Genomic DNA, 23391 nt, shown 5'->3' on the forward strand with positions numbered 1-23391 from the left:
TGCTGCAGGAAATGTGTCTCAGTAGGTGCCAAAACAGAAAAAATATATTCTCTTATTTAATCCTGGAATTCACAGAAAAAAAACATGGCATTACTCTCCTCTGTGGTAGCACTGGATGTAACGTACAGGATGTGCTACAATATGGTGCTGTTCTTTCTTTAGTAGCAAAGCTAGCTAATGTCAGTTCAGATGTTTCAGATTTATCAGGGGAGCTCAGACATGGCTTAATATCTGTCAACGCAGCGTCTGTCTGTCTCAGACTGGTTGCCATTAATGGCTACCATGACCAACATAAATGGGACAAGACACCACTTGTGTGTCCTCTGACAGACTGACTAATGGATCTTCAAAATTTAGATTTAGAATTGTTTTAATATTGAGGAAAACTGAATACGGACATGCATGGGACAGTTTTTAGTATGTAAAGGTAGATTCTCTACTCTAAAATCATTGTAAAAGTAGAAAAAGATTTTTTCAAAGTATTCTAACTCTGACTCTTGCTTTGATCATTCTCACTGATGTAATCATTGATTAGGCCAACAAGGCACAGTCCCTGGGGCCAGAGGTGTCAGAGATACAAAAAGGATACGAAATGGCAACACAAATTAAGAAAAGGAGACACAAACTTACCCAAATGATGCCAAAAGAAATTAAAATAGAAATAGAAAAGTATTTCTCAGTCTGCTTCACATTGATCACGTTTTGTGAATTTTGAAAACCTGAGATTAGATACAGGCCAAAGCAAACGATGGCTTTTATTTGGGACTGTTGTCAGTGTGACAGCATGTAGCAGGAGACTCTGCCACACTCAGGCAAATGTTAAGTGACTGTGACAAAACACACTTTGGCATGTGAGGCATGGCCTGTTTATTCCCTCGACTGCGACACAGACAAGCTTTGAGAAACCGGAGCGTATGCCAAGCATGTCTTATGTGTTTGATGTCGATTTGTTGTGAGTCTAAGAGGAAACAGGATATCTTTATGAAATATTAGCTGCTGTTGCCTGGCTTCCAGTGTTATGGTAAGGCAGGGATGCCTAAGAACATTAACTTGTTCACACAGCTAATGACAACCCTGGCAAGTCCTTTCTTTCTTTTATTTTTCATTTCAGTTATGAAGAGTTTCTAGATTTCCAGAGATGGCAATAGATCTGTTGTTATGGTTAACACTTTGGTCCACATTAAAATGCCTCAGCAACTATTGAGTAGAGGGATGGGGAATTCGACATCTGGTAAAAAATATCTGAACATCTCACAGAGGACTTGACAGAAGGTTTGGTACAGACATTCATTTTCCACTTAATTTTTCCACTTGTGGCTAATCTTACAACATTTCGAACAGTTGCCAGTATTGCGCCACCAGAGCGACGTTTCCCTCCCGCTGTAGAAACACCTCCCACTCTGCTCACTGTGTCCTCCTTGTTACTCAGAATGAGTAACGCAGAGAAAAAAAACTTACTTCTGAGTGATCATTGTACATTTAAACACTGCTGAAAAACACAGCACAGACATTCTTTTGCACTCTTTTGGATGGTGACTGTCCAATGACGCTGTGGTTCAAGATCAGTATTGTCAGAGCAGAGCGGCAGCCTGGAAATGCCTTGAATAGCCACAGCAGGCTCATACGGGCCTTTTTTCACTCATAATTTCAGAATTCAACTGTATTAAGTTGCATTATGTGAGCACAGAGCATAACAGAGACCCAAACATTGGTTGAGAGCTGACACATAGAAGTATGCAGAGGATATACGGATTAGTTCATGCCAATTGGCGTTACAACACACACCACATGGGCCTACTGTGTAATTTCACCAATCTGAAAAAAATATAGGTGAGAAAAGCGAGCCAGTGGACTGAAAATATCTGATACAGATGCATAACTTGCTCATTATATGCTGTTGGACTGAATGCCTTGACAAACATTTCACAGAAATGACTGTGCAAGACACCTCAAACCATTCATTATCCAGAGCAGTACTGGGATCTAAATTTCTCAGCATATTTATTTCAAGATTCCTTTATTTTCATCATACAAAGTAGGACTATATCAAAGTTCTGAAGCAGTCCATGATGACGATGTAATCTGATGTCCTCATGGACCGTCCCAGACTGAGCCAGCTGTCATATTTCTGAGTGAGTCATTGCCTGGCCTGATACTCTTTGCAAAGTGTTTTTACAAAAAAAAAAAAATTACATGTAGGCAAATCCTTACGCTAATGTCCGTGTCCTCTATTTAGTTTTAAGAGATTAATTTTATGACACGTGATCAGAGTTTTGTATTCTGAGACAACTCTTTTGCCTTTGGGACTGATAACTTCTTTTCAGGCGATTAATAAAGCGAACTGCCGTGCTGCCTAAGTTTAGGAGCTTGACTATGCCAAACAAACCAGTTTGGGCAACTTCTCTCAGGATTGCAGGTTGGTATGATGTAACAAGCTGGATTCACGCCTTCTTATCGGTGTACAAGTTGTCTTTTCTAAAGATGTGATATCATAACTAAAATGTGTATTGTTGTCCAATCGTGTTATGCTGAAAAGGTAGAATATCGGGTAGGAGAGTAGTACTACTTTATGCTCATGGTTGTGTGACTGTTTTGATTCCCAAATTATATAAAACATTTTTAGTTTAAACAATTTTTATTTTCTAAATGTCAGGTCATTCTTGGGGAGTTAAAAACTAAATCTAAATAGTCAGTGTGGAAATGACACAAGTTTGGTAATACTGTTTTCTTATATTTAATGTAAGGAATGACTTTTTGAAAAAAAGAGAAAATGGTCTAAAAATAAAACGGCAGCGTTAGCGTTACATTCTTTTCTTCTCTTTCTCTTGAAGTTTTCCCTCCTCAAAACTATATCATGCTTTTCTTTTACTTTTCCATGAGGATCTTTATGAGAGATTTAAAACGAATGTGTCCGTGTATATGCACCGTTCATTATACTGGTATTTTTTTGGCCAATGTGTGAAGTCTGGAGCGTGTATTGTATTAACCCGGTCTAAGAGAATGGCTGCAGTTAGCTGTTAACATGAGGAGGTGGCCGTGCTGCTGTGAGCTTCAGGAGCAGCCGGCTTCTGGCCACTGAGCGGAGGACCAACATGCTGCCGACAGCTGTCGCGCATGCATGTGTGCACGCACACAGAGTTCTTTACACACACAGCATGCCATTGTTAACAGCTGGCAGGGGTTTTAAGTGCCGCATTACTCCAGGCACGCAAAGGGAGAGGAGATAATGTGCCGTGGTAACCTTGACTGTCAAAACTGTGAGGTAGATTAAACAATGTGGCACAAATGCCCTTTTAGTTTGCAACTGATATAAATCTTGTGTAACAGTGTAATCCCAGCGTAACTGAAGAGTGTTAGAGCATGGCCATACCAAGCATGAACGAAGCAGCGTGTAAAAAGTCCACAATCTTTTTATAATTTGAATGTGGAAAGAAGCCTTTTGGAATTTTGACATGAATGCGATTCTCTGTTCCAATTTGATTAATTGAAAATTCTGATATAACACAAAAGACTATGCTGTCCTTGCCTATTAGGACAGTTAGAACAAAGAGAGCACAAACCTGGGGTCAAGATCAGGCAAGTTTCAGTGCCTTTGAACGGGACACTTTACCAGGTGGATGTTTCATACACCTGAACATCAGAGAATACAAATTAAGGGGAAAACTCCACAAATGTCGAGCCCAGCCTTCTTATGGAGTTTGTGCAACTCCAACTGAAGTTTGAGCTACAAGACTTTTTCTTTCCTTGCATCTTACCTCCACCAATGACTGTTTGATGTCTTCCACTGAAGTTCCTCCGAGTAAATTTGTCCAGTTTCCAGGAGACAAAAGTTTTCTGCTGCAGATATGAGCTATTTAAAGCAAGTTTTATCTGATCTTTTTCAACTTCAGGTCAAAATTGACCCAGAATTCATCCCAAACCATTCCAGGTTAAGAAAGCAGCTGCCAGGCAGACACTTTTAGTGCTGAAAAGAATGAATAAACTGTATCAAGTCATCAAATGTGCAGTTCTAGACATTAAGCTGAACTTGATTTCAGTATGAATTTAATACTGGCTTTTAGCAGTTCTTATCTACATTGGGTGAAGTGTGCAAGAGCTACAGCTCTTTGAGGTTGAAGGGCTGTTATGTTTGCATGATTGTTTGTGTGTGGATTTAAACCACTTAAATTAAAGCTGCACTTATCAAGAATTTCAAATGTAAGTTCATTAAAATTCAGCAGGTCAATCTGATCTGCAAGCTCACTGTCTATATCATGGTTTTGCGTTTAAAACTCACATTTGCGTTTGATGTTGTCCCTCACATGGCAGGTAACTGTTTTCAGTAAACTTTTCATTCTCAGGGTGTCAAATACTGCTAAAATACCCTAAAAATACCATAAAATACCCTAAAAACAATTGTGTTTCAGATAGACTCACAGTCTTCTTTGTTCCATAACACTGCAGCTGAGGTGACACTTGTGAGGTGCAGGAACAGACAATAAAGTCTGTAAAAAGAGAAACGAGTGGTGATGTCTCAGGTTTGACTCTTGTGTGTGATTATAGTTTTTCAGTCTGTCACTGTGAGATTGATAAAGTTTAGGGACCATGAATAGCAATAGTTAGGGACCAAGATTAGGAAAAGATCAAGGTTTGGCTTAAAATACAATCTACAGTCAGGGTTGACAGCAGCAAATCAGTGAAAGGCTGAAAGGAGACCCTGTTGAGTTTAGAGTTTAATTCTAAACTATAAGGTAGTATTTCAGGTCAAGAGATGTGGATATGTACATATAAAAATACTTTAAGCCTTGACTTAAACATCTGTAAAAAGGATGGTGAAACGCTTATAAGACTGAGGGAGGGAGAGACACATGAGAGAGACTGATTGAAGGAGGAATATAAAAAGTAAAGACAGAAGTGTGTCAGAGTCAGGGAAAGGAGTGGGAGCGGTGGGGTCCCAGCCAGGAAGAGTAGGTCCCGGGCCTGTGGAGGGACCAGTCAGAGTATAGGAGGAGGGGGCTGGGCGGAGATGAGTGAAGTTCCCATGCCCTGGAGGCCCCAGGGGAGTAGTGGTGGCAGATGTGACGTCTGGGGCCCGACCTCCCTCCCTTCATCTCTGCCTCCCTTCCTCCCTGGTCTGGACGTCGCTGCTCCACGTCCTGGATTGTCTGCCGCCGTTTACTGAAGACGGGATTTGCTCTAATCCATCACTCTTCTTTTTTTTCTGTGAAAACATGCACATCAATGGCAGCGCTGATTCTTATTGGTCAGGAGTAACTGAGGTTTGGTTCTTGTCCAGTCAGGGGGGGTTTGTCATCTCAACTCTGTCCAAAAAGTGATCTTTATTCTTAATTTTTCCAATACTGTTTCCTTACAAGAAACATACATTTTTATTTATGTATTTAAAAAAAAAATATTATTTCCTGATTGTTGAGAACAAGATGAAACATTCAGATCATCTTTCATTAAATAAGTTAAGGGGACTATTTGACTTTGGAGGGTCTATTTCTATCTCACACCGTAATTTGATAACTGAGTCATTGGTTGAAAAGCTTATGTGTGTAAATGCAGGTAAATTAAGATGTTGCTTATTTACTCATAAAGTGTTGGGGTTCAGAGCTCTAAATCAACTGTCTATCAAGGCTGCAAAACAAGCCTGGAACAAAGTGATCACAAAAAGCTTTACAGAGAGTGATAATTCTGTGTGGTCTCATCAAAACAAGATGTACTTCATCTTTTCATTTAAAAAAGATAGGTTGTCTTTTTTTTTTGTTTATGTTTTGCTTTGCCTTGCTAAGGCACACAACATTTAGTTGGATTCCTTTCTTTTCACATAGTTTGGTTTACATAGAACTTTACATGGAAAGTCAAGTTCTTTTCACTTACTTTGCCCAATAAGCCCTGGTGGCCATATTGATTATGACAAAAGTAAAATAGGAGATTAGGTGGTATAACTGGTAGCTTCACTACTGCTGTTTCATCATGTTCTGCGGCAGAAAGTGCAGTTCTTGTCTCTTTCAGACTTTTTAAAGCACAACTTACTGCACAGACACATAAACCGGTGGTTGGTTTGCTGAAATATGCGTACACATTCAAATACAATAGTCGCTACTGTCACAACAGATGTCTCTGGATATACTCCTATTCTCCAGGACACAGCAAAAACTCATCCTAAACCTAGATTAAATGTTAATGCTTGTTGAAGATTTGAAACATGTTTTAAGGGAACTGTTTTTTTTTTTTTTTTACATGAATGGTTGCAAAGATCCACCAAAAATCAGCATTGTCTCACAATGAAAAGTGCAATAATAATGTAAGAGGAGATTTATTTTGGTGTGATTCCAGATTCAGCAGATTGCCTTATTTTGCATTGTTCATTATTTTGAGTCCACATAATTGAACTAATTGTTTCTACATTTATAAATATTATATTCTGCTGCTTAAGTGTCATCTGGAACTATATAATATGGAGCATTTTACGTGCTGGTAATGTGAGTAATGATTAAGATTAGCGAGTGATATGTAAGAGGTGAGAGTTGACGTTTTGTTTTGGTCGGACATTAAAGTGGATCGAGTTATACGGCCGAAGTTGTCCTGGTGCTCTTACTTTACCCACAGCCCTCCGATAGTTTATGTAAGACAATAATTCAAACATCCAAATCCTGGTCTTACAATAAGTATGTTTTTTTTGCATGTTATATACATTGTAATGTCGCACCATGTTTGTTGGTTGTTGTTTTGTTTGCGGCAATGTCCATGTGACATTACAGTAACAGTAACCTGTGAATATTAAAGCCTCCAACCCCTACCCATGTATACTTTTGGAATCCTAGCAATGTATTTAAGAACTTTTAAACTTAACAGTGTCTATTAATTTTAAACCTAACCAAGTGTTAACTCCTAACCCAATCATTTCTGAGTGAGAGCAAAGAAAAAATTAAAGAGCAATTCAATATGTTGTGTCATTGAGGTTCAATCCATGACTTCTTGTATAATAGTCAATGTACTAACATCCCTAAAGTGGCTTTAAGCCCTAGAGGTAGAGACAGTGTCCCTGCCAAATAATGGACTGTACAACTCGGTCTTATGACAGGATGTATAATAGCTATTATGGCTAGGTTGTCCAAACTCATTTCCCGTAGTATATACAGCTCCATGATGATGTATACCTTGGCCCACATTCTTGCTACGTTGTGGCATGGTGCTGCATGATGATGTTTCTTACCTGTAACATAAAAATGTACGGTTTCAAGCTGTTGATGGGGCGGAATGTTGGAGATTATGAAAGGTTTAAAGGAATGCAAACAAATCAGAGTACTGTTCTACAGAAATGATGACTGGTGCAGCCAAACCACTCTTAAGGCCTGTGTCAGCGCTGTGGAAAAGTGCTGTCTTCGATCTATTTCACAAATGGGAAGCCAGAAGTTAAAACCATGTTATCTACATTTGTAAACTCTACTTATCTTAAAATAACTCTACCCCTTCTCAACATTTTCTATATGTCTAAATGGCATTGGACCATGGGCTGTCACACAAGAAAAACCAAGGTTGAGTCCAGCATCTTTTCACATTAGAACTTCACTGTCCGATGCGATTGGTTAGGGTTAGGCAGAAACTACATGGTTAGGTTTAGATATTAATATGTATATGGTACAAGTTACAGGCGGTACTACTATATTTTGAGAATGTGGACTAATGTAACTAGGACATGTTTTCTCATTAGATGAGGCTGCATTGCTGCATTATAAAGTCATTTTCAACTGTAATTTTCAGTCTGTTGTAGAGGCTACAAAACCTGTTGCAACTGAAACGAACCACGTTGTTCTCATTCAAAACTTCTAGCTATTTCAAAATGCATTCAAAACTCATAAGTTTTGTCTGTAGGACTTGCAGGAGTTTATGTTTATGTTTATGCATTTAGCAGACGCTTTTATCCAAAGCGACTTACAAATGGGGATATAACATTACAGCTAACATCAAAGCTAACAATAAGCTAGAGTCTGCAAAGACGGATTCTCTTTTGACTTTGAGTTTGATAGTTAGGTGGGTGGTTTGCAATTTTAATGCAAAAAAAAAGAAAAAAGGTTCAAATCTAATTAATTTCTTCTAAAATGAAGGTGTTTTCGAGCTGTGCTGTTTTAAGTTTCTGACATATACAGAACCTTAATGTTATCTTCAACAGCTTTTCAATTGATACTTAAAGGGAAAAAAAGGGAAGATTTCATTTCTGAATGAGTAACATTTGCAGCTTTTTTTCAAAGATTACATAAATCAAAATAAGGATTTTCTTGTGGCCAAACAGAGAAATAGGTTTCATAGTGTTTGGTAATTCTTGAGAAACTGAGTAACTCTGGAAAAATGGCAGAGGCTTTGCAGTGAACTGAAGTGCTTTATGAACGAAAACCACAGATGATTAAAGACTTTGTGGGTAAAAAAGAAGACCAGGCTCAGGAAAGTGTGAGGCAGCAAAGACAGCGACCTGCAGAGGAGATGCAGCATCGGAGAATGAAAGGATCAGTTTTTCCAAGAGTCTGTCAGCATGAGACAGCTGTGAGGAGAAGCCTTTATCTCACTAATGCACTGTATTACAGCAGGCCTCTAAAAAAAAAACCCTGTCTCTGTGCGGCAGGATGAAAAAGATCCGGATTGGATGCCCCACTCCTCTGAACAGATTAGGACCCTGCGAGGAGTCACACATCTGTAATGCTACTCTTTGAAGCCCTGTGAGTGGCTGTCGACACCCATCAAACATGGCAGAAGGAGCAGGGCCTCTGACGCCGCGCCGAGGGACCAGATCTCCGGGTTTGAAGACCAGCAGACAGCTTCCTTTGAGGCCCCATGTGATCTGTAAATAAACATGTTTAAAGTCTCTGACTGATAAGCTTGCTTTGTGCCAGGTTTTTTAGTGGGAATTAGGCCAAGAGGGAAAAAAAAAAGGTGAGGTGATGGAGGCATAACAAATTAAGCAAGGACTTCCTGGATGATTGGAAAACAACTGTGAGGCCATTCAGGATGACAGCTTCGGGAATAACAAACAGGAAATGACCTCAGATCCTCAGTGACGGAGTTACTGTAAAATAGATATTTTCAGGGCTGGAGAGACGTCATCCTTCTAGGACATGTTTTGGAATGTTACTATTTTAAGCAGAACATATCTGTAGATTTCAACACTATTAATTGTACAGCAGACCTCATTTCTAAGCTTTTGTTTGTATTTAGGATTTTGTACAGGGACTTATACTGCAGTAAATTTTGGTTTGGAAATAAAGAATTGAGCTTGTGGCTCATTCAAATTCCAATTAATATGCACCTAGTTTTTGCATGTGACGGGGCATTGTATGGACACTGGTGAGTTATTTAGAGATTGACTCATCTTTGAAATCAAGAGGAGGGAAATGACTGTTGGTACTTAAAGTAAGTAAGGAAAGGCCTTTCCTGAAAAATACGTGATCTGACTGGCTGCATGTGTTGCTCCAAAACCTGTATAATTATTCATTTGTCCACACATATGAAGATTACAGTCACGCAGTTGTGTGTTGCGCAGGTGGAGAATGCTCAAAAGCATACTGAGGCTCCAGGAGCTGAAGGGCAAGGAAAATGATAAACTTTATTCAATAAAAACAGAAGCGGCTGCAGTGGAAGGGAATCCAGAGACCATAAACCCAAAGAGTAAAACAGAGCACGATGAAAACTAAACATGGCATGAGATAAATGGTGGCACTGGATAAATGTAACAAACCTAACAAGGAGACCAAAGACCAATTACAGCCTTAAAACGCCCAAGACGACATCCAACCACTGTTAAAAAAGTCAAGACTGTGAAAAAGAGACTTTTTTTTAACTTCTTTACTGAATTGGTGATCAATCAGGCATTCAAAACACCAAAAACTGAAAGACCTCTTTATACGAGATATTCTTCTCCACAAGCAGCACATTTGGCACATCTCAAGGCAAGATTTCGACGTGCACCAAAGAACTCAACACTTTACAGGAGGCATGTATCAGGTGGATGTTTTTGGAAAACCTTTTTATGCTGCTACACCTCCTCGTGGCCTTCACATATTGTTACGAAGCATCCGTCTTCATGTTCACTATTCACATCCATGTAAACTGTTGACCGCACAGAGGGCTCTTTCCTATAGGTCCTTGGGGAAACCCCCTCCCTGCAGCACCTGTTTCATGTTGCAGAAAGGATGTCATCTCATCCACCAGCTTCTGACCAACACAGTACAATGCACACAACTCTATACTCCTCAGGGATATACAATGTTAAATATAGATCTCGGAGCACTCATCCCTGCGGAGCGCCCATCTGACACCATTGTCCCTGGGTACATTAGCACTCACATTCATACAAGGCTGAATTTATGAGCACAGCTTGAACAGGAGGTGAAGGGCCAGACAAAAGGTAGTTTCTGCAGCAGGGTGTCTTCCGCTCCTGCCTCTCTGCCCACAGGGCAGGACTTCCCTGTCACAGAAACTATGATTCCAGAGCAAAGAGAAAGATCCTGCCAGTATCTCAGGTCTGATGTGGACAAAGGGCTGGAGTTTGACTCACTTGTCTGGGTTTGTTTCAGATATTGGGCTTTGTGGAAGAGTTCTGTGGAACGGGTGAGTGAGTAACTGCACCACTGCCCCCTTTTGGTCACAACATGTATCTAAAAAAGACAGAAAAATGTGTTTATGAGGTTCCTGACTCAGCTGCTACTGTTGTAATTTAAATGCTTCATGCTTAAATGCTGATAAAATTCCCAAGTTCAAACTATATTGTATCCATCCCTTGAGGGAGTTCCCTGCGGGAAATCTGGTTTACAGAAGAAACAGGTGAGTTCAGAAAAAAGACACAATGGGTAAAATAGAAGAAGCCATTAGTAAACAGAATAAACTGGAAAAGCTTAAACTAGTTCTGTAAATGCACCTCTGCTGCAACAAACTATTATGTAAAAACATTCTCTGGCAAAACTCTCATCTTCAACTCTTCCATTTTCCTTTTCAGGTCAAAGAAAGTCACAAAGGCTTGTTTCACACAGTGGGTGGAGGACGGTCCTCCCAGCTGCTGTGTTTTTGTGGGCTGGGCAGCAGCGAGGAGAAACCTGGAAACGTTACAGTAGTTTACACCCAGATGGCAGCTGTGTCAACAGCATTGCCCACACCAGACACTGATAATCTGACAGTGTATTACTGAGGCCAGAGATAAGGTGCTGCAACAAGGTTTTAATGTCCGCAAACGCTCTCAGTGTGTTGGAACCCGAGCAGTCTTAAAAAAATAAAAGTTTACAAGCTTCAAAGAACGAGGAAACATTATTATAAAAATACTCATAAACTGGAGGACTGAAAGGAAAATTAAAAACTCCTTTGATCATCGTGGTGCTCATAAGGTTTGGTATGTTCCACTTATGAAGTTGTTGGTGAAGTCAAAATTAAATTAGTCCAAGTGGCCTCTTTCTTTAAATCGCCATATGGAACTGCTCTGCTGGTTCTATTAAAGGGTCTGCATGGGCTTAGGACAGAGGTCTGAGGGCACTGAGGGTCAATAAGGGGCCATAAGCATCTTCACACCACAAATGCCTGAGGTCGAAACGGCAGCGTCTGACAAAGAGCTCGCCTGTGGCTTTATTAGTTAAAGAGGAGCATTTGACATAAAAGATTAATAAACCCTGTGAAGTCAAAGGTTTGACTCCAGAGGTTACTGGTTATCTCGAAGGAATTGTCATGATACTAAACCACAATTCACCCTTACTTTTATTTCAGTGTTAACAAAAAAATTACATTAATAATGGACCAAAAAGACCATTTTTGGCTCCACCGATGTCTTTAAAGCTGAGGGATTTATAAGCAAGTAAGCCAAGCTGTTGGTATTTGAAGATTTACCCTCTCAACAAAATTAGCGGCTAATGTGGCAAAGGCCAGAGGTCAATCCAGTTAAGCGGACTCCCAGGTCCTAAAGAATTCCCTCAAGTACTTCAATTGTTCACTTGAATAAAGGCATTTAAAAATCGTAAACTTTCCCATTTATCTTTTATCAATATGTCATAATCCGTCATCGCATTGACAAACCCACCAAGAGCTTAGCTCTCCTCAGTGTCCCTGAGCTATAAGAGGTATTTTATCATTGTATTCATGTGGAAGGACAAGATTTCTGTGAAAACTTTGTGTTCCATTTTGAGGTTTCATTTGAGCCCTCGCGCTGAATTTTGCTGAGATGACTTGTGACGGCGAAATGATTTATTCCAAGGTGAGCCCCCATACCCAAGCAGTTTTTAATGCCTAGACCTACTCTGACAGAGAAAAAAACAGACAACAGCTACTGTTGGACTGGACTGGGATGACAGGGAAACAAATTTTAGTCTCCAGCATGACAGCTCCACTGCCACATCAGCCTCCAAATATGCTCATTTTGCTTTGTTACACACTCCTTTAGTGGCAGACTGTGTTTCTATTTGTAGTTATCTTTGTGCGTATGAAGATGAAAAAAATGAAGGTTTGTGAGAGTAAATCATACAAACTGCCTGCTGCTCATACTGCTTTCAAAGTGGGGCTTTGTGAGTAGTCTCATCTGAAGAAGACATCATTGGTGTAGTTGGTGAGTAGCCCTTCATGATTTTCCATTCTGAGAGCAGTCTGACTGCTGTTTACAACAAGTTAAAACAAACCCACTTGAAGAAACCAATCCCTTTAAGCAGCCAAAAGTTCCACATACTTTCCCCAGAGATGTTGGACACCAAAGAGGGAGCAAAAAATTATGATAACGTTAATTAGGGTGTAAGTTCCAGAGTAAATGAATTTGATTTAAGTAAATACAACGGCAAAAGTTTATGAAAACATAAAGTTTGTTTAAATGTTTCCAAACATTATCCACCATCAGTTTTGTTCTTGTCCATTCTCCCACATTCAACCTGCCGCTCCATTAAAAGGTCAGAGCAGAGTTCCCCATTTGACCCCGTGCATGCAGCGCATGGGTCGGAAGAGGGGGTGCAGTAAACACAATAGGACACAATAGCCAAGCTCTGTCCCATTACTACCACGTCCACTCTCCATTCACCGCTTCCTTGGGTATCTGGTGTTACGACCAGACTGGAGTGGCTGTTCGTTTCCAACTGCAACAAACGTGCGGACAAAGGACACACACACAGGGGGAAACGCACAGCGCCAGAGCCCACATTCCTCCTACAGAGCTGAGGTGTTATCAGCGATGGTGGGGAACGCAGGAGGAGGCACAGGAAGCAGGTTTAGTGCTGGTGTGTGATTGTAGCAAAAACTCTTGATAAGTCTGAGCTGATTCAAATCCAAGAGAAGAGGAAAAACACATCAAATCTCAGGTGTGTGCATATTTGTGCTCACAATATTCTATTGTGGTGTAGAGTTTTGAGAGAAATATATCAGCTGATCATAATTTCTAAATATGTGTCAAATTGATCAAAAGTGAAGATGTTTTTTAGTTACAGCTTCAGTGGTTACTATTTCTTTAGGAATGGAAGCTACACAACAAATACAGCATTTATGCATTATTAGCAGTGAAATTAACTTAAACTCTGTACGTTACATCCTCTGACCACAGAGCAGTATGAAAATCCTACTTTCTAATCAGCTTTAATAAGTGAGCAAATCATTAGCTGGTGTCCGAAACAGTTCATTTTAGCTGGTAAATTAGGTGCAAGTACCCATGTGAAAAAAATAAAATAATTAGGATTAAGTACTTATTGCGTTATTATGGTATTGTGTGTTTTTACTTTTAATTCTGATCATATTTTCAGCGCATCAGCGAGGCTTATCTTTTAAACACTTTCACCAGGATAAAGGATCTGCATATTTAATCCTCTGCATCCGTGTTCTTCTCAGAGAAACATGTTTACATGTTTCCTTCTATGTGCAGCGTGATATTGTCGTGTTGAAACAATGAATAGCCTTCCACTGTTGATGCTAAGCTGGGCTATTGTGCACTTTTAACGATAAGATCAATGAATGCAAGACCAAGAAAAATCCTCAAAACCTGAAGTTACGATAAAATATGTATTTTTTAAAACTGCCCCTATCAGGATAACTACATTTACCCTGTATACTATACTTAATTTCATATATCTTATCACATTGTATCTGTTTTGGTGGGCATTGACAAAATAAGGACAGGAATAAGCAAATACATTTGGCTATAAAGTGACATAATGTGTGTTTACATAGCTGAAGAAGAAAAGTAATTATTGTGTTAGTCTGACTGAAGCCAGACTTGAACTTATATGAAAACATGTTAGATGATTGAAATCCCATGAAATCGTGCTTTTCCTTACAGGACTAACGCACTTAAACACCTAGTTTGATTTACCACTGCATGCACAAGACATAAACTCTCATTCGCATATTTTTTTGTTTCTTTTGTCAGATGATTAAATGTGCCAGAACTTGTGATTGGAGATCAACCCATTAAGACTTTGTTTCAACTGACAGTTTCTTAAAGCATTTCCGGACTGTCACTCGGTTCTAATAAAATCCTGATTTTCATAACTGCAGCGTTATCTGACACAATTACCAATCAGGTAAATAAAGGCAGCATCTGTGCTGAATCCAGCTATACTTGCATGTATAATGACCTCCCACTGAGAAAGTTAGAAGCCGCAGAATGTCTTGAACATTTTCTCACAGTCCTCAGCGTTGCAGTGTCAGACATACGTCAGTCGATAACTCGATACCACTCCTGTACGTGTAAACAGTAAAAAGACCCTGTCCTGCGGTAACTGTAAATGCCTTTGAGTGTTTTTTTGCAGTAATTCTGCCCTTTTATTAAAAAAACAGTTTAAATCCCTTTTTTTCTTGTAAAAGATAAAAAGAAAATTGAGACACGACTTATATCAGTAAAAACTCTGTACAGTGAGCAGTGCAGGTGTAAACTATAATCTCTTTTTCATAACAAACCAACAGGCATCTGCACGTTTGTTCCCATTTGTGCTCATTTGCAATAATCTGAAAGCGCTTTAACATGTGTACGGTCCTTCATGTTGTCCGTTGCCCGAGTGCCTGAGGCCTGTAACTTGCGTCTGGTGATTGTTAGCAGGAGATGGTATCACATGCGATCAGTGATAGCAGTTACAGCAGTGAGCTGCCCCGAGGAGAAAACCCCTGCACCTGTCTCTGTTATAATGTAAACAGCTTGTCTGTACAGGAGTAAGCGGAGCTACAAGAGATTAAGTTGTCAGGGCGTGTTGAGGCCATCATACCAGAAGAAAAAGATTACACTGCCCTTATCAGACATGCCAGATCAGTGCGTTTTTTGGGATGAGACTAAGTGGATAACTCATGCAAATCAGTGTAAAATGATGTTGGAGACTGTTACTTTAAAGTTTAAATGGTTTGAACTGGAAATACTCCTTTTTTCTCAAAACACAATGATACTGTTCCATATGTAACTAAGTTTCGTGTCCACGTACAACAAAAGGAAAAACATCCAAAGCGCAAATCCATTGATTGCAAACATTTAAAACCAAAATTTGTTTGAAAAATATGCATGTAGCCACTGACATCACCTGCTGGTTTGTGGACTTTGGTGCAGAAGTTTGGCGTTCACAGTTTTGGTTTTCATCTTTCTCTTTTCATACCAGTAATAACAACTGACAGATCTGACGTTTATTGTTTGATAGCTTATCAATCACAACTTAGCTATGCCCAAAGAGTATAATATTGTCTGTCGCGCCGTAAATTCAAGAGGGAGATTTTTTCAAAATGGGAAACAAAAACTGCACTGATAAAAACCAGCTAAACTTACATGACGTGCGATTTAGCACTTCCACAAGTTTAATTAAAGTGGTGCTACATTACAAACTGTCACATGCAGTTAAGCCCCTCTGACCCAATGTTGTCCAAGGACTTTTCACTTTTCATCTTTTCATGGTTGGGTGGATATTAAGACATTAGGATTGAAAAAAACAACAACATGTGGTTTGGCTTGAGTATTGATACATACATGGCTGCAGATTGACATATTATTGTATGAAAGTTGCCTTGTAAAAAACAACAAATGGCAAAGTTAAAAGTTACTGTATCACAATATTTTGTGCCATTATTGTTACACAGCTATGTTTGGCACAAACTAACCAGTTACAATTTTTCTTGGGAAACTGGATTGATTTTGCCCTGGCAACTAGGCCATGGTGCCATACCGCTAAAACACAAGAAAAAGCAGGTGTTTGATGTTAAAGTTGTTATTGAATATAAAAACAACTTTGCCTTAAGATTTGGCAAGTTTCTTTTTTTCAAACTACAAAGATTCCATCTATTTTGCATCATCAAAAATTAACCAGCTTTTCCAAAGAAAAAAAACTGCCAGAGGTAATTTATTGGAGAAAACGTTTAGATTTTTTTCATCTAGATTTGCTCGTTCTGTAATGAATGATTTTCTTCGACTCTACAGGCGAAAGCCAAAAAAGAAAAATGGAAATCTGCCAAACAGGGGGCTCAGATTTTGAGAATCCCGCCTCAGGTTAAAAGACAATGAACTATAGCAAGCTTTGATCTACGTTCATATCCAGGCAGAATAACGATGACTTCTTTCACCACAGCTAATGATGTCTGCGGTGCGTTAACACACTGCAGAAGGGGATTTGCAGCCACACGAGCACCTTTAATGAGTTTTATTTGTTTTGTTTTATCCCCTTCCACCTCCTACTCACCTTAGCACACAGAGTAATGATGAAGGAGGGGTAGTACGGGATAAGAGTCAGCCATCTCCATACCTTCATGGGGCTAATTATCAAACCCTCTCGAGGACCATCTCTTGGTTTCAACTAAAGGAAAAGAGATTTCTCCTCCTCTCTAGACACATAATTCTATATTAAACCCCTTCGTTAGTAAAAATGGGAGTATTTCTGTCTTGCATTACTATGAATGGAACTAATTTCACTTGGTATTTAGATGCAAACTCTTTGAATCCACAGCACTTATATCACATGGCTGCTTCACTCATGAATCTGTATCAGCACAAGCTGGAAGCTCAAGAAATTGAAGATTTATGATGAGCGATGCTTTATGATGCCTCATTTGTTTACTTAATAATAATAAGTAATGATTCTGTTAATAAAGGCTACCATTTATATTTGATTTTCCACTTTTTAGTTGCTTTGTGTGGACATCATGCTGTATAAAACAGATGCACAAAAAAAAACTACTGAACCACAGAATTTAAAAAAATCACCTGGATGTTTAGCCTCTTTTTTTATTTAGTTTTTTTTTTTCATGTCGACTTTTCTCAGTTTTACATTGCACAGGTAAGTCAGTCAACTAGTCTGAGCTCACATGCTGGAAGAAGTTGGCAAGAGAGTCTGATGCAACTGGGCTGATGATTCTCAGTGGAATGAACAAGACGAACAACTAGAGAGCAAGAGATCTTCTGGAAATTGGTGCGACATAATTATGATTGGTGGGTTTTTCTGTTAGTACAATTGAAAAAAAAAAAGAAAAATGAATCCATACTCCACACGTGTTTTATTCTTTTTCTTTTATGGTAGCTGATTACACTTCTGCAGGGTCCATACAAACACTGTTGGACAGAATTTATGTCGCTAATGATATGTGAGCACAAAGTTTTAAGTTATTTACTTAACAGTCTTAACAGACTAAACTTTACAGTCTCTGGAGGTCAGCATGAAGGCTTTACATGTCTTGCTCTGTGTTTTCTTCACAACCCACTCCAACCTTTCCAGGCACTGACTTTCTTGATGCCACATTCTGGAAAAATCAGAACAGTGGCTGTGAAACTTATTAATAAGAGGAATTTGATTGTTGTGACTGTTTTTATTTATTTATTTACTTTTTTACCACTGACTGATTGAGTAGTATTAATTTTTTATTGCTGCAATAATAATTTCCCATTTTTAAATGAGTATTAAGTACTATTAATTTCAATTCAATGCTAGGATGCAGAGGTTCATTTTTATCTTGTAAAACCAGCATTTATTGAGAAATTAATGTAAACTTAATAAAATTGAAGACAGCTCATATTTTTATTTTGTTTTGTTTTCAGGAGCCAATTTAGATTAAGTGGGAAGGTGTCAATAATTGTTTCAAGGATATATTTTGTCTTTGTGTTTATGCTTTTTTTTTCTTTTAATATGTCACTTATTTTTGATGGTCTTGTTTCAGTGTCTCACTTTTTATTCACAATTAACTTTATTAATTTTTCAGTAAAATACCTTATTTCTTATTATTGTTGTAGTTGCTTTATATCAAAGTGCATCAAGAGTCATTTCAGAAGAAATACTTTTGGAAACTTGGAAACTCTAACTTTTATGACAATGCAGCACAAAACTGAACACTGACTGTGAATTTCTCCACGGCTCAGCTTGACTTTAATCCGTCTGTCCCACTCCCGTTTCATTTTCACACTCTCAGAAGTCCTGATTACTGACAGAGACTTTGCTTGGAAAGCGTGTCCTTTAACAGTATCGGTCACAGCACCTTCCTGACAATACAGCTCGTATCTCACTGTAGGACGTCAGGTCCCAGTCCATCGCCTCCTCATTAAGCATATGTCTCATTTTCCATTTCAGACAAGAGATAGCATAGAAGTGCACACAAAAGCACTATTATCAGGCCCTTCTACTCATCTCGTCTGAAAGTCTAATGAGAGCGGATCAAATATAACTGACACCGAGGGGGAGACAAAGGGAAATGTAGCCCTGGGTGAGAGATGAGGCGAGGCAGAACAATGGACCTGAATATGCCGTCACTGCGGCGGTTTGGAGCAGGACCAGAGAATGCAGATGATTCTGTAATGAGGGATTAAGTGGTGGATTATGGGTCTTTATTAAGATGTTTCTGATCCTCATTAGGCTGAATCTTGTATCAGGGCATCGATTCCCTGCTCGCCCGCTGGATTGGCTTGCCTCTGGAGGAAGAAGAGAGAAAAGGAAAAAATGATAAAAAGATGTGGTTATAATATGCTTTTCTGAGTCATAGAAACAATGAAACTATGAATACACATACCATGTATATATATTTGTGTATTTTCAAACCAGAGATTTATTATTATAAGCTACAGTAGCCTTAACCAGTCAAGTTGCAGTTTACATCTATTTCTGTCCAAGTCCGGGAGATAAATTGCAGGGGCTATTTTTTAAAGTATATGGTTTTTCATATGCACATAAAGAGAGGTTTTTGATCCTTTTAGTTGTGAAACTATTTTCTGAGTCCATGTTTTCATGTTAAATTCTCACGACTTAGTTGTGTTTTAAAGACGGTGTTGCTAAAACTTTAATTCTCTGTGGTTATTATCCTGCAGCTTGCTCTTTAAAAGTTATATCCCATTTGCTGACATTAGTGTATTTACACACTGATTTCTGCATGCTTTTCCGTGTGCCTTTTCATTTTTTTCTTTTTTTATTTACTGAGAACTGGACTGAAGGAAACACTCTCAATAAACTCAGGTGGTCCAACGGCAATATTTAGATCTCATAACAACTGAGCGACACTGCAGCCAAATGGGAGCAGTGTTGATGTAAGCACAGAATCTCAGCTATTCCAGTATTTATTCGACAATGTCCAAGTTTATGATGAAACATTATAGACATAACAGTTTCATTTCCACTCAGATATAGACTAAACCTCCTGAAACTGTCTTATTATAACAGGAAGGCAGCAGCACTGCTCCTCAGCTGGAAAACAAAAGGTTTGCCTAAATTGTGAAAAGCCTCAGTGGTCAAATCTACTCTCAGCCGTCTGACTTTCCTCTGAATGAGAAGCCGTCCTTCCTGCTGCATATAAGCAAACACTTGTAGCTCTGCCCAAACACTACAGGTCAGTGTGTCTGAATATGCTTCTGAACACAAGAGAATTTACTCGTGCTTGGTAAATTTGTGACCATCAAATGGATATCATAGTATCACGAGATATGTTGAATATCTATATCAGAGACCGTAGAGATAAAGGATGATGTCAGATTATTTTACCCTTGCTGTTACCCATTTGTGAGCCTTTTCTGGCTCATTCTTCTCTGGTGGAGACAGTAGGGGAAATGAATAGTTGCACTAAGTCAGTGCTGATTCAGTTAACCAAAACCAAACCTTTTTACTGTAATGATTTGATATGCTTGTTATTAATTCTGACCAAAAGTAAAGAAATTGGCCTCATCTTGAACTGCTGCAAGTAGGTCACTGTTTGGTCCATATTGTACAATCTGCGAACTCAGTATTGGACGTACTAACTACACAACACTGCCACCTAGCGGCATTTATCTTTTTAATTTTAGGTTGAACATGAGTGATCAAAACTCGGCCTGGTCCAGGTTAGGATTTGAGGGAACTGGCATAGATGTGTTTTGAATATTGTTGAGCTCCCACCTTTTACTTGTGTTTTAGGTTTTTTTTTTTCCCCACTCACTTATACTTCCTAATCTAGAGCCCTTAAAAAGCCAGGAAAGACCACAGCCTGAAAGGAATTGAATTTAGAAATATCACACAAGACATAATAAGGCCTGGGTCTCCAGAATTGCTTGTAAGTGTTTTTTAGTCCCCTGCTATCTAAAGGAAGTAAAAGTTGTAACGAGGTTTCAGTAGGTGAACCTGCGGAAGGATCATCAACATTATATGTGTGCTATTCAATTGCTTTGAATGCAAGAATAAGAATAAGAATTATTTATCTATATAGCACTTTTCACAGATAACATCACAGAGTGCATAAAGAACAGATAAACAACCCCATAAAAACAGAGCTTAAAATAATAACAAGGTAAAACAAGTAAAATGTCTATAAAAGGATAACATCAGATGTGTTGGCTTGAATGCAATAAGATAGAACACATAAAAAAACACATGTGTTACAAATCATCTCATAAAAATTGTACATATGTCTTTTTAGGGGAAACAGAATGAAATAACACCTGTAATTGTGATAAAATAAATTTTCTCCCATATTCCTCTAGTACAGTAACTATTGTAATTATTTTATTTTTCAAATCTTAGTTTTATATCCTGATCAGTTTAAAGGTAAAACCTGTAAACATGCATGTTCAGTGTACACAGACCTACAAAGGGGGAGCAATATATTTTTTTTTCTGTGAAAACACAGATTTCTGAGACATTTTTCTATGCCGGTTTGGATGCTTTGCTGCTATAAGGACTTCTAGCAACTCTGGAATTTCAGGAAAAAAAAAAAAATGTTATTATACATAACCATGGCAACGGGAAAGTTGTTTGCATGTAGGAGCAGCTAACTGAGCTTTCCAAAGCCCAAGTAATGACTGGAATAAGACCCCAAATCAAGATGAGTTAAAGAGGAGACGTCAAGGATGCAGAGCAGGAAAAAAATGGAGAAAAAGGAGGAAGAAACCATTTTTTTCTTGATCATCATAGGAAGTGTGAGATCACTGGAAGATAAAAAAAAAATGGACAAGCTTGGATCGCTCATGACAACACAACAGGACCATCTGGAGGGCAACACCTTTTTTTCCCCATCAAGATATGGCTGCAGGAACAACTCTAACACCTATCTATTCAGCTTTAAGATGATATGGGAAAACAGAGACTGCAACAGAGAGGTAATAGGAAAGGAGTGCTTGTTAACAACAGATGGTGTAATCCTGGCCAAATCATTGAGAAGGAGCATCTCTGCACCATCTCTGTCCGTGTCATCAACTTAGAAAGATCCCCTGTGTTACCTGCCAGTGCTGCGTACTCATTTGTCAGCTAAGTTGTAAACACCCCGACACATTGATGGCTGCCTTTCCACCACACCTTCCTCTCTGCTACACTTCAATATTGAATTGAACTGAATTGAATTGAATTTAAATAAATTGATAAGATCCAGATATTTTATTTTCAAGCTGTGAAATAAAGGGCATTGGCTTTAATGAAAGATACACTCTTCATGTGCAATTCTAGTTCTTATTAGGCTTTGAATGTTATTGTGTGGTTGGAAAATGAGGAATGAAAGTATGTTTGTCATAAATCTGTTCCTCTGTCGACTCAAAATGTAAGGGCCATAAACAGAGCAAATGGAATAAACAATGTCTCAGTCACACAGGCAATTCAGTTTATGACAGTTTTATTCAGTGCAAAGAGAGTCTAATAGCAGGAGTCGTTGATGCGCCTCATGCTCATGAAGGTCATGCCGCTCATCCCCATGTTCATGAAGCTCCTGTACTCGCCGGGCCTCATGTACATCATCCTGCCTCTGAAGTGGGGCTGCTCGTACATCAGCCAGTGGCCATCCATCACGTTGCAGGACATGCAGTTGGACATGCGGTAACGGTCCATGATGTTGTTGCAGTCATCCATAAACTCGTTCATCTGACCTCCGAAGTTCTCCCTCTCGTAGATCCTCATCCTGTAGGATCCCCTGTACTGTGGTGGGAATAACAAGCATATTAAACTCTATATCCCGCAGCTGTCTTTGGCAGTAAGTGTAGCATAAGGGTGATTACTTACCATGGGGATCATGCGGCAGGACCTGATGTTGTCGCTCATGCCCATCATGCTCATGTAGTCAGAATACTCGCCCCTCTTCATGAAGTACTGGTTGCCCATGAAGTTGGTGCGGTCATACACCATGAAGCAGCCTCTCTCCACCCTGCAGGAGTGGCACCTGCTCAGGTAGGAAGACATATCAGGGCAGTCGCTCATGCACTCATAGGAACGACCCTGGAAGTTCCTCTCCTCGTAGAAGGTGATCTGTGGAAAGCAGACTTTGGTTAGCAAAAGCGAGCTTTAATGAAGTTATATTTCAATCAGATTTTCAATTTTGTTGAAGCTCAACATTTGGCTTGACTCTGCTCAAATACCTGTATCTACCTGTATTTGTCTGATGTGTGGTGTTGCTTTTTGACTAACAAACTAAACTTATCAAGCTTCTAACCCCCCAAAAAACTAAATAGGGAGCCGAAAGGCTCTAAAAAGATGAGGAAAAGCAGCCGAGCGTGTTCATTATTCCCTGTGTACAACACCTTTTACAAATGGAAATATTAAATATTCCCCTCAGAAACAACAGATGTTTGAGGTCAGAAGGATAATTTCTTGTCAGATTAGGCATCATTTTTTAAAAATACTAGGAAAATAATAGACTTACCCTGCTCATCATGTTCATTCCAGAAGAAGTCATTTTGCTGGTCAGTGGGCTGTTGTTGCTGCTGGAGCTGCTGCTGTTCTTGCTCTTGCACTAAACTGTGTCCTACCTGTATTAACCTGTTCCTTTTATACTGGCACTAAAGACTGGCCCTTTGTTCAAACCCCCTGAGCCAGCAACAGCGTCATAGAAATGCAAAGAATATGTAGGGATTGTCTACGTTTCAAGGGGCCAGTGAGCTCACAAAAAAAGGGTGAAAGGGTTAACAATCCAAGGTCACACCTTGACATTGTCTATTCAGGGTGACATACAACGTTCGTCAGCAACAACGTTTTACTTTGTTGTCTTTTTGTTTTTCTTCCTCATGTAGTGTTT

The 23391-nt window shown here is 39.2% G+C and overlaps 1 protein-coding gene across 1 annotated transcript; it reads right to left on the reverse strand.

The window, feature by feature from the left end:
* Positions 1 to 22019: 22019 nt before the first annotated feature.
* Positions 22020 to 23098, reverse strand: LOC142382023 (gamma-crystallin M3-like). The gene is made up of 3 exons (XM_075467451.1): positions 23020 to 23098; positions 22383 to 22625; positions 22020 to 22298 (listed from the first exon to the last, which is right to left on the reverse strand). Exons 1-3 carry the CDS (start codon positions 23050 to 23052, stop codon positions 22020 to 22022), a joined length of 555 nt encoding a protein of 184 aa, XP_075323566.1. The 5' UTR covers positions 23053 to 23098.
* Positions 23099 to 23391: the final 293 nt, after the last annotated feature.

The sequence above is a fragment of the Odontesthes bonariensis genome, chromosome 6 (assembly GCF_027942865.1).
Source record: "Odontesthes bonariensis isolate fOdoBon6 chromosome 6, fOdoBon6.hap1, whole genome shotgun sequence".
NCBI lineage: Eukaryota > Metazoa > Chordata > Actinopteri > Atheriniformes > Atherinopsidae > Odontesthes > Odontesthes bonariensis.

Excerpts from the sequence above, each read along its gene's own strand:
- LOC142382023 (XM_075467451.1), bottom strand. The coding sequence starts at position 23,052 with ATGACTTCTTCTGGAATGAACATGATGAGCAGG. Across the intron at positions 22,626-23,019 it reads GAATGAACATGATGAGCAGG|ATCACCTTCTACGAGGAGAG; the intron begins GTAAGTCTATTA and ends TGCTTTCCACAG. Across the intron at positions 22,299-22,382 it reads CCTGCCGCATGATCCCCATG|TACAGGGGATCCTACAGGAT; the intron begins GTAAGTAATCAC and ends TTCCCACCACAG.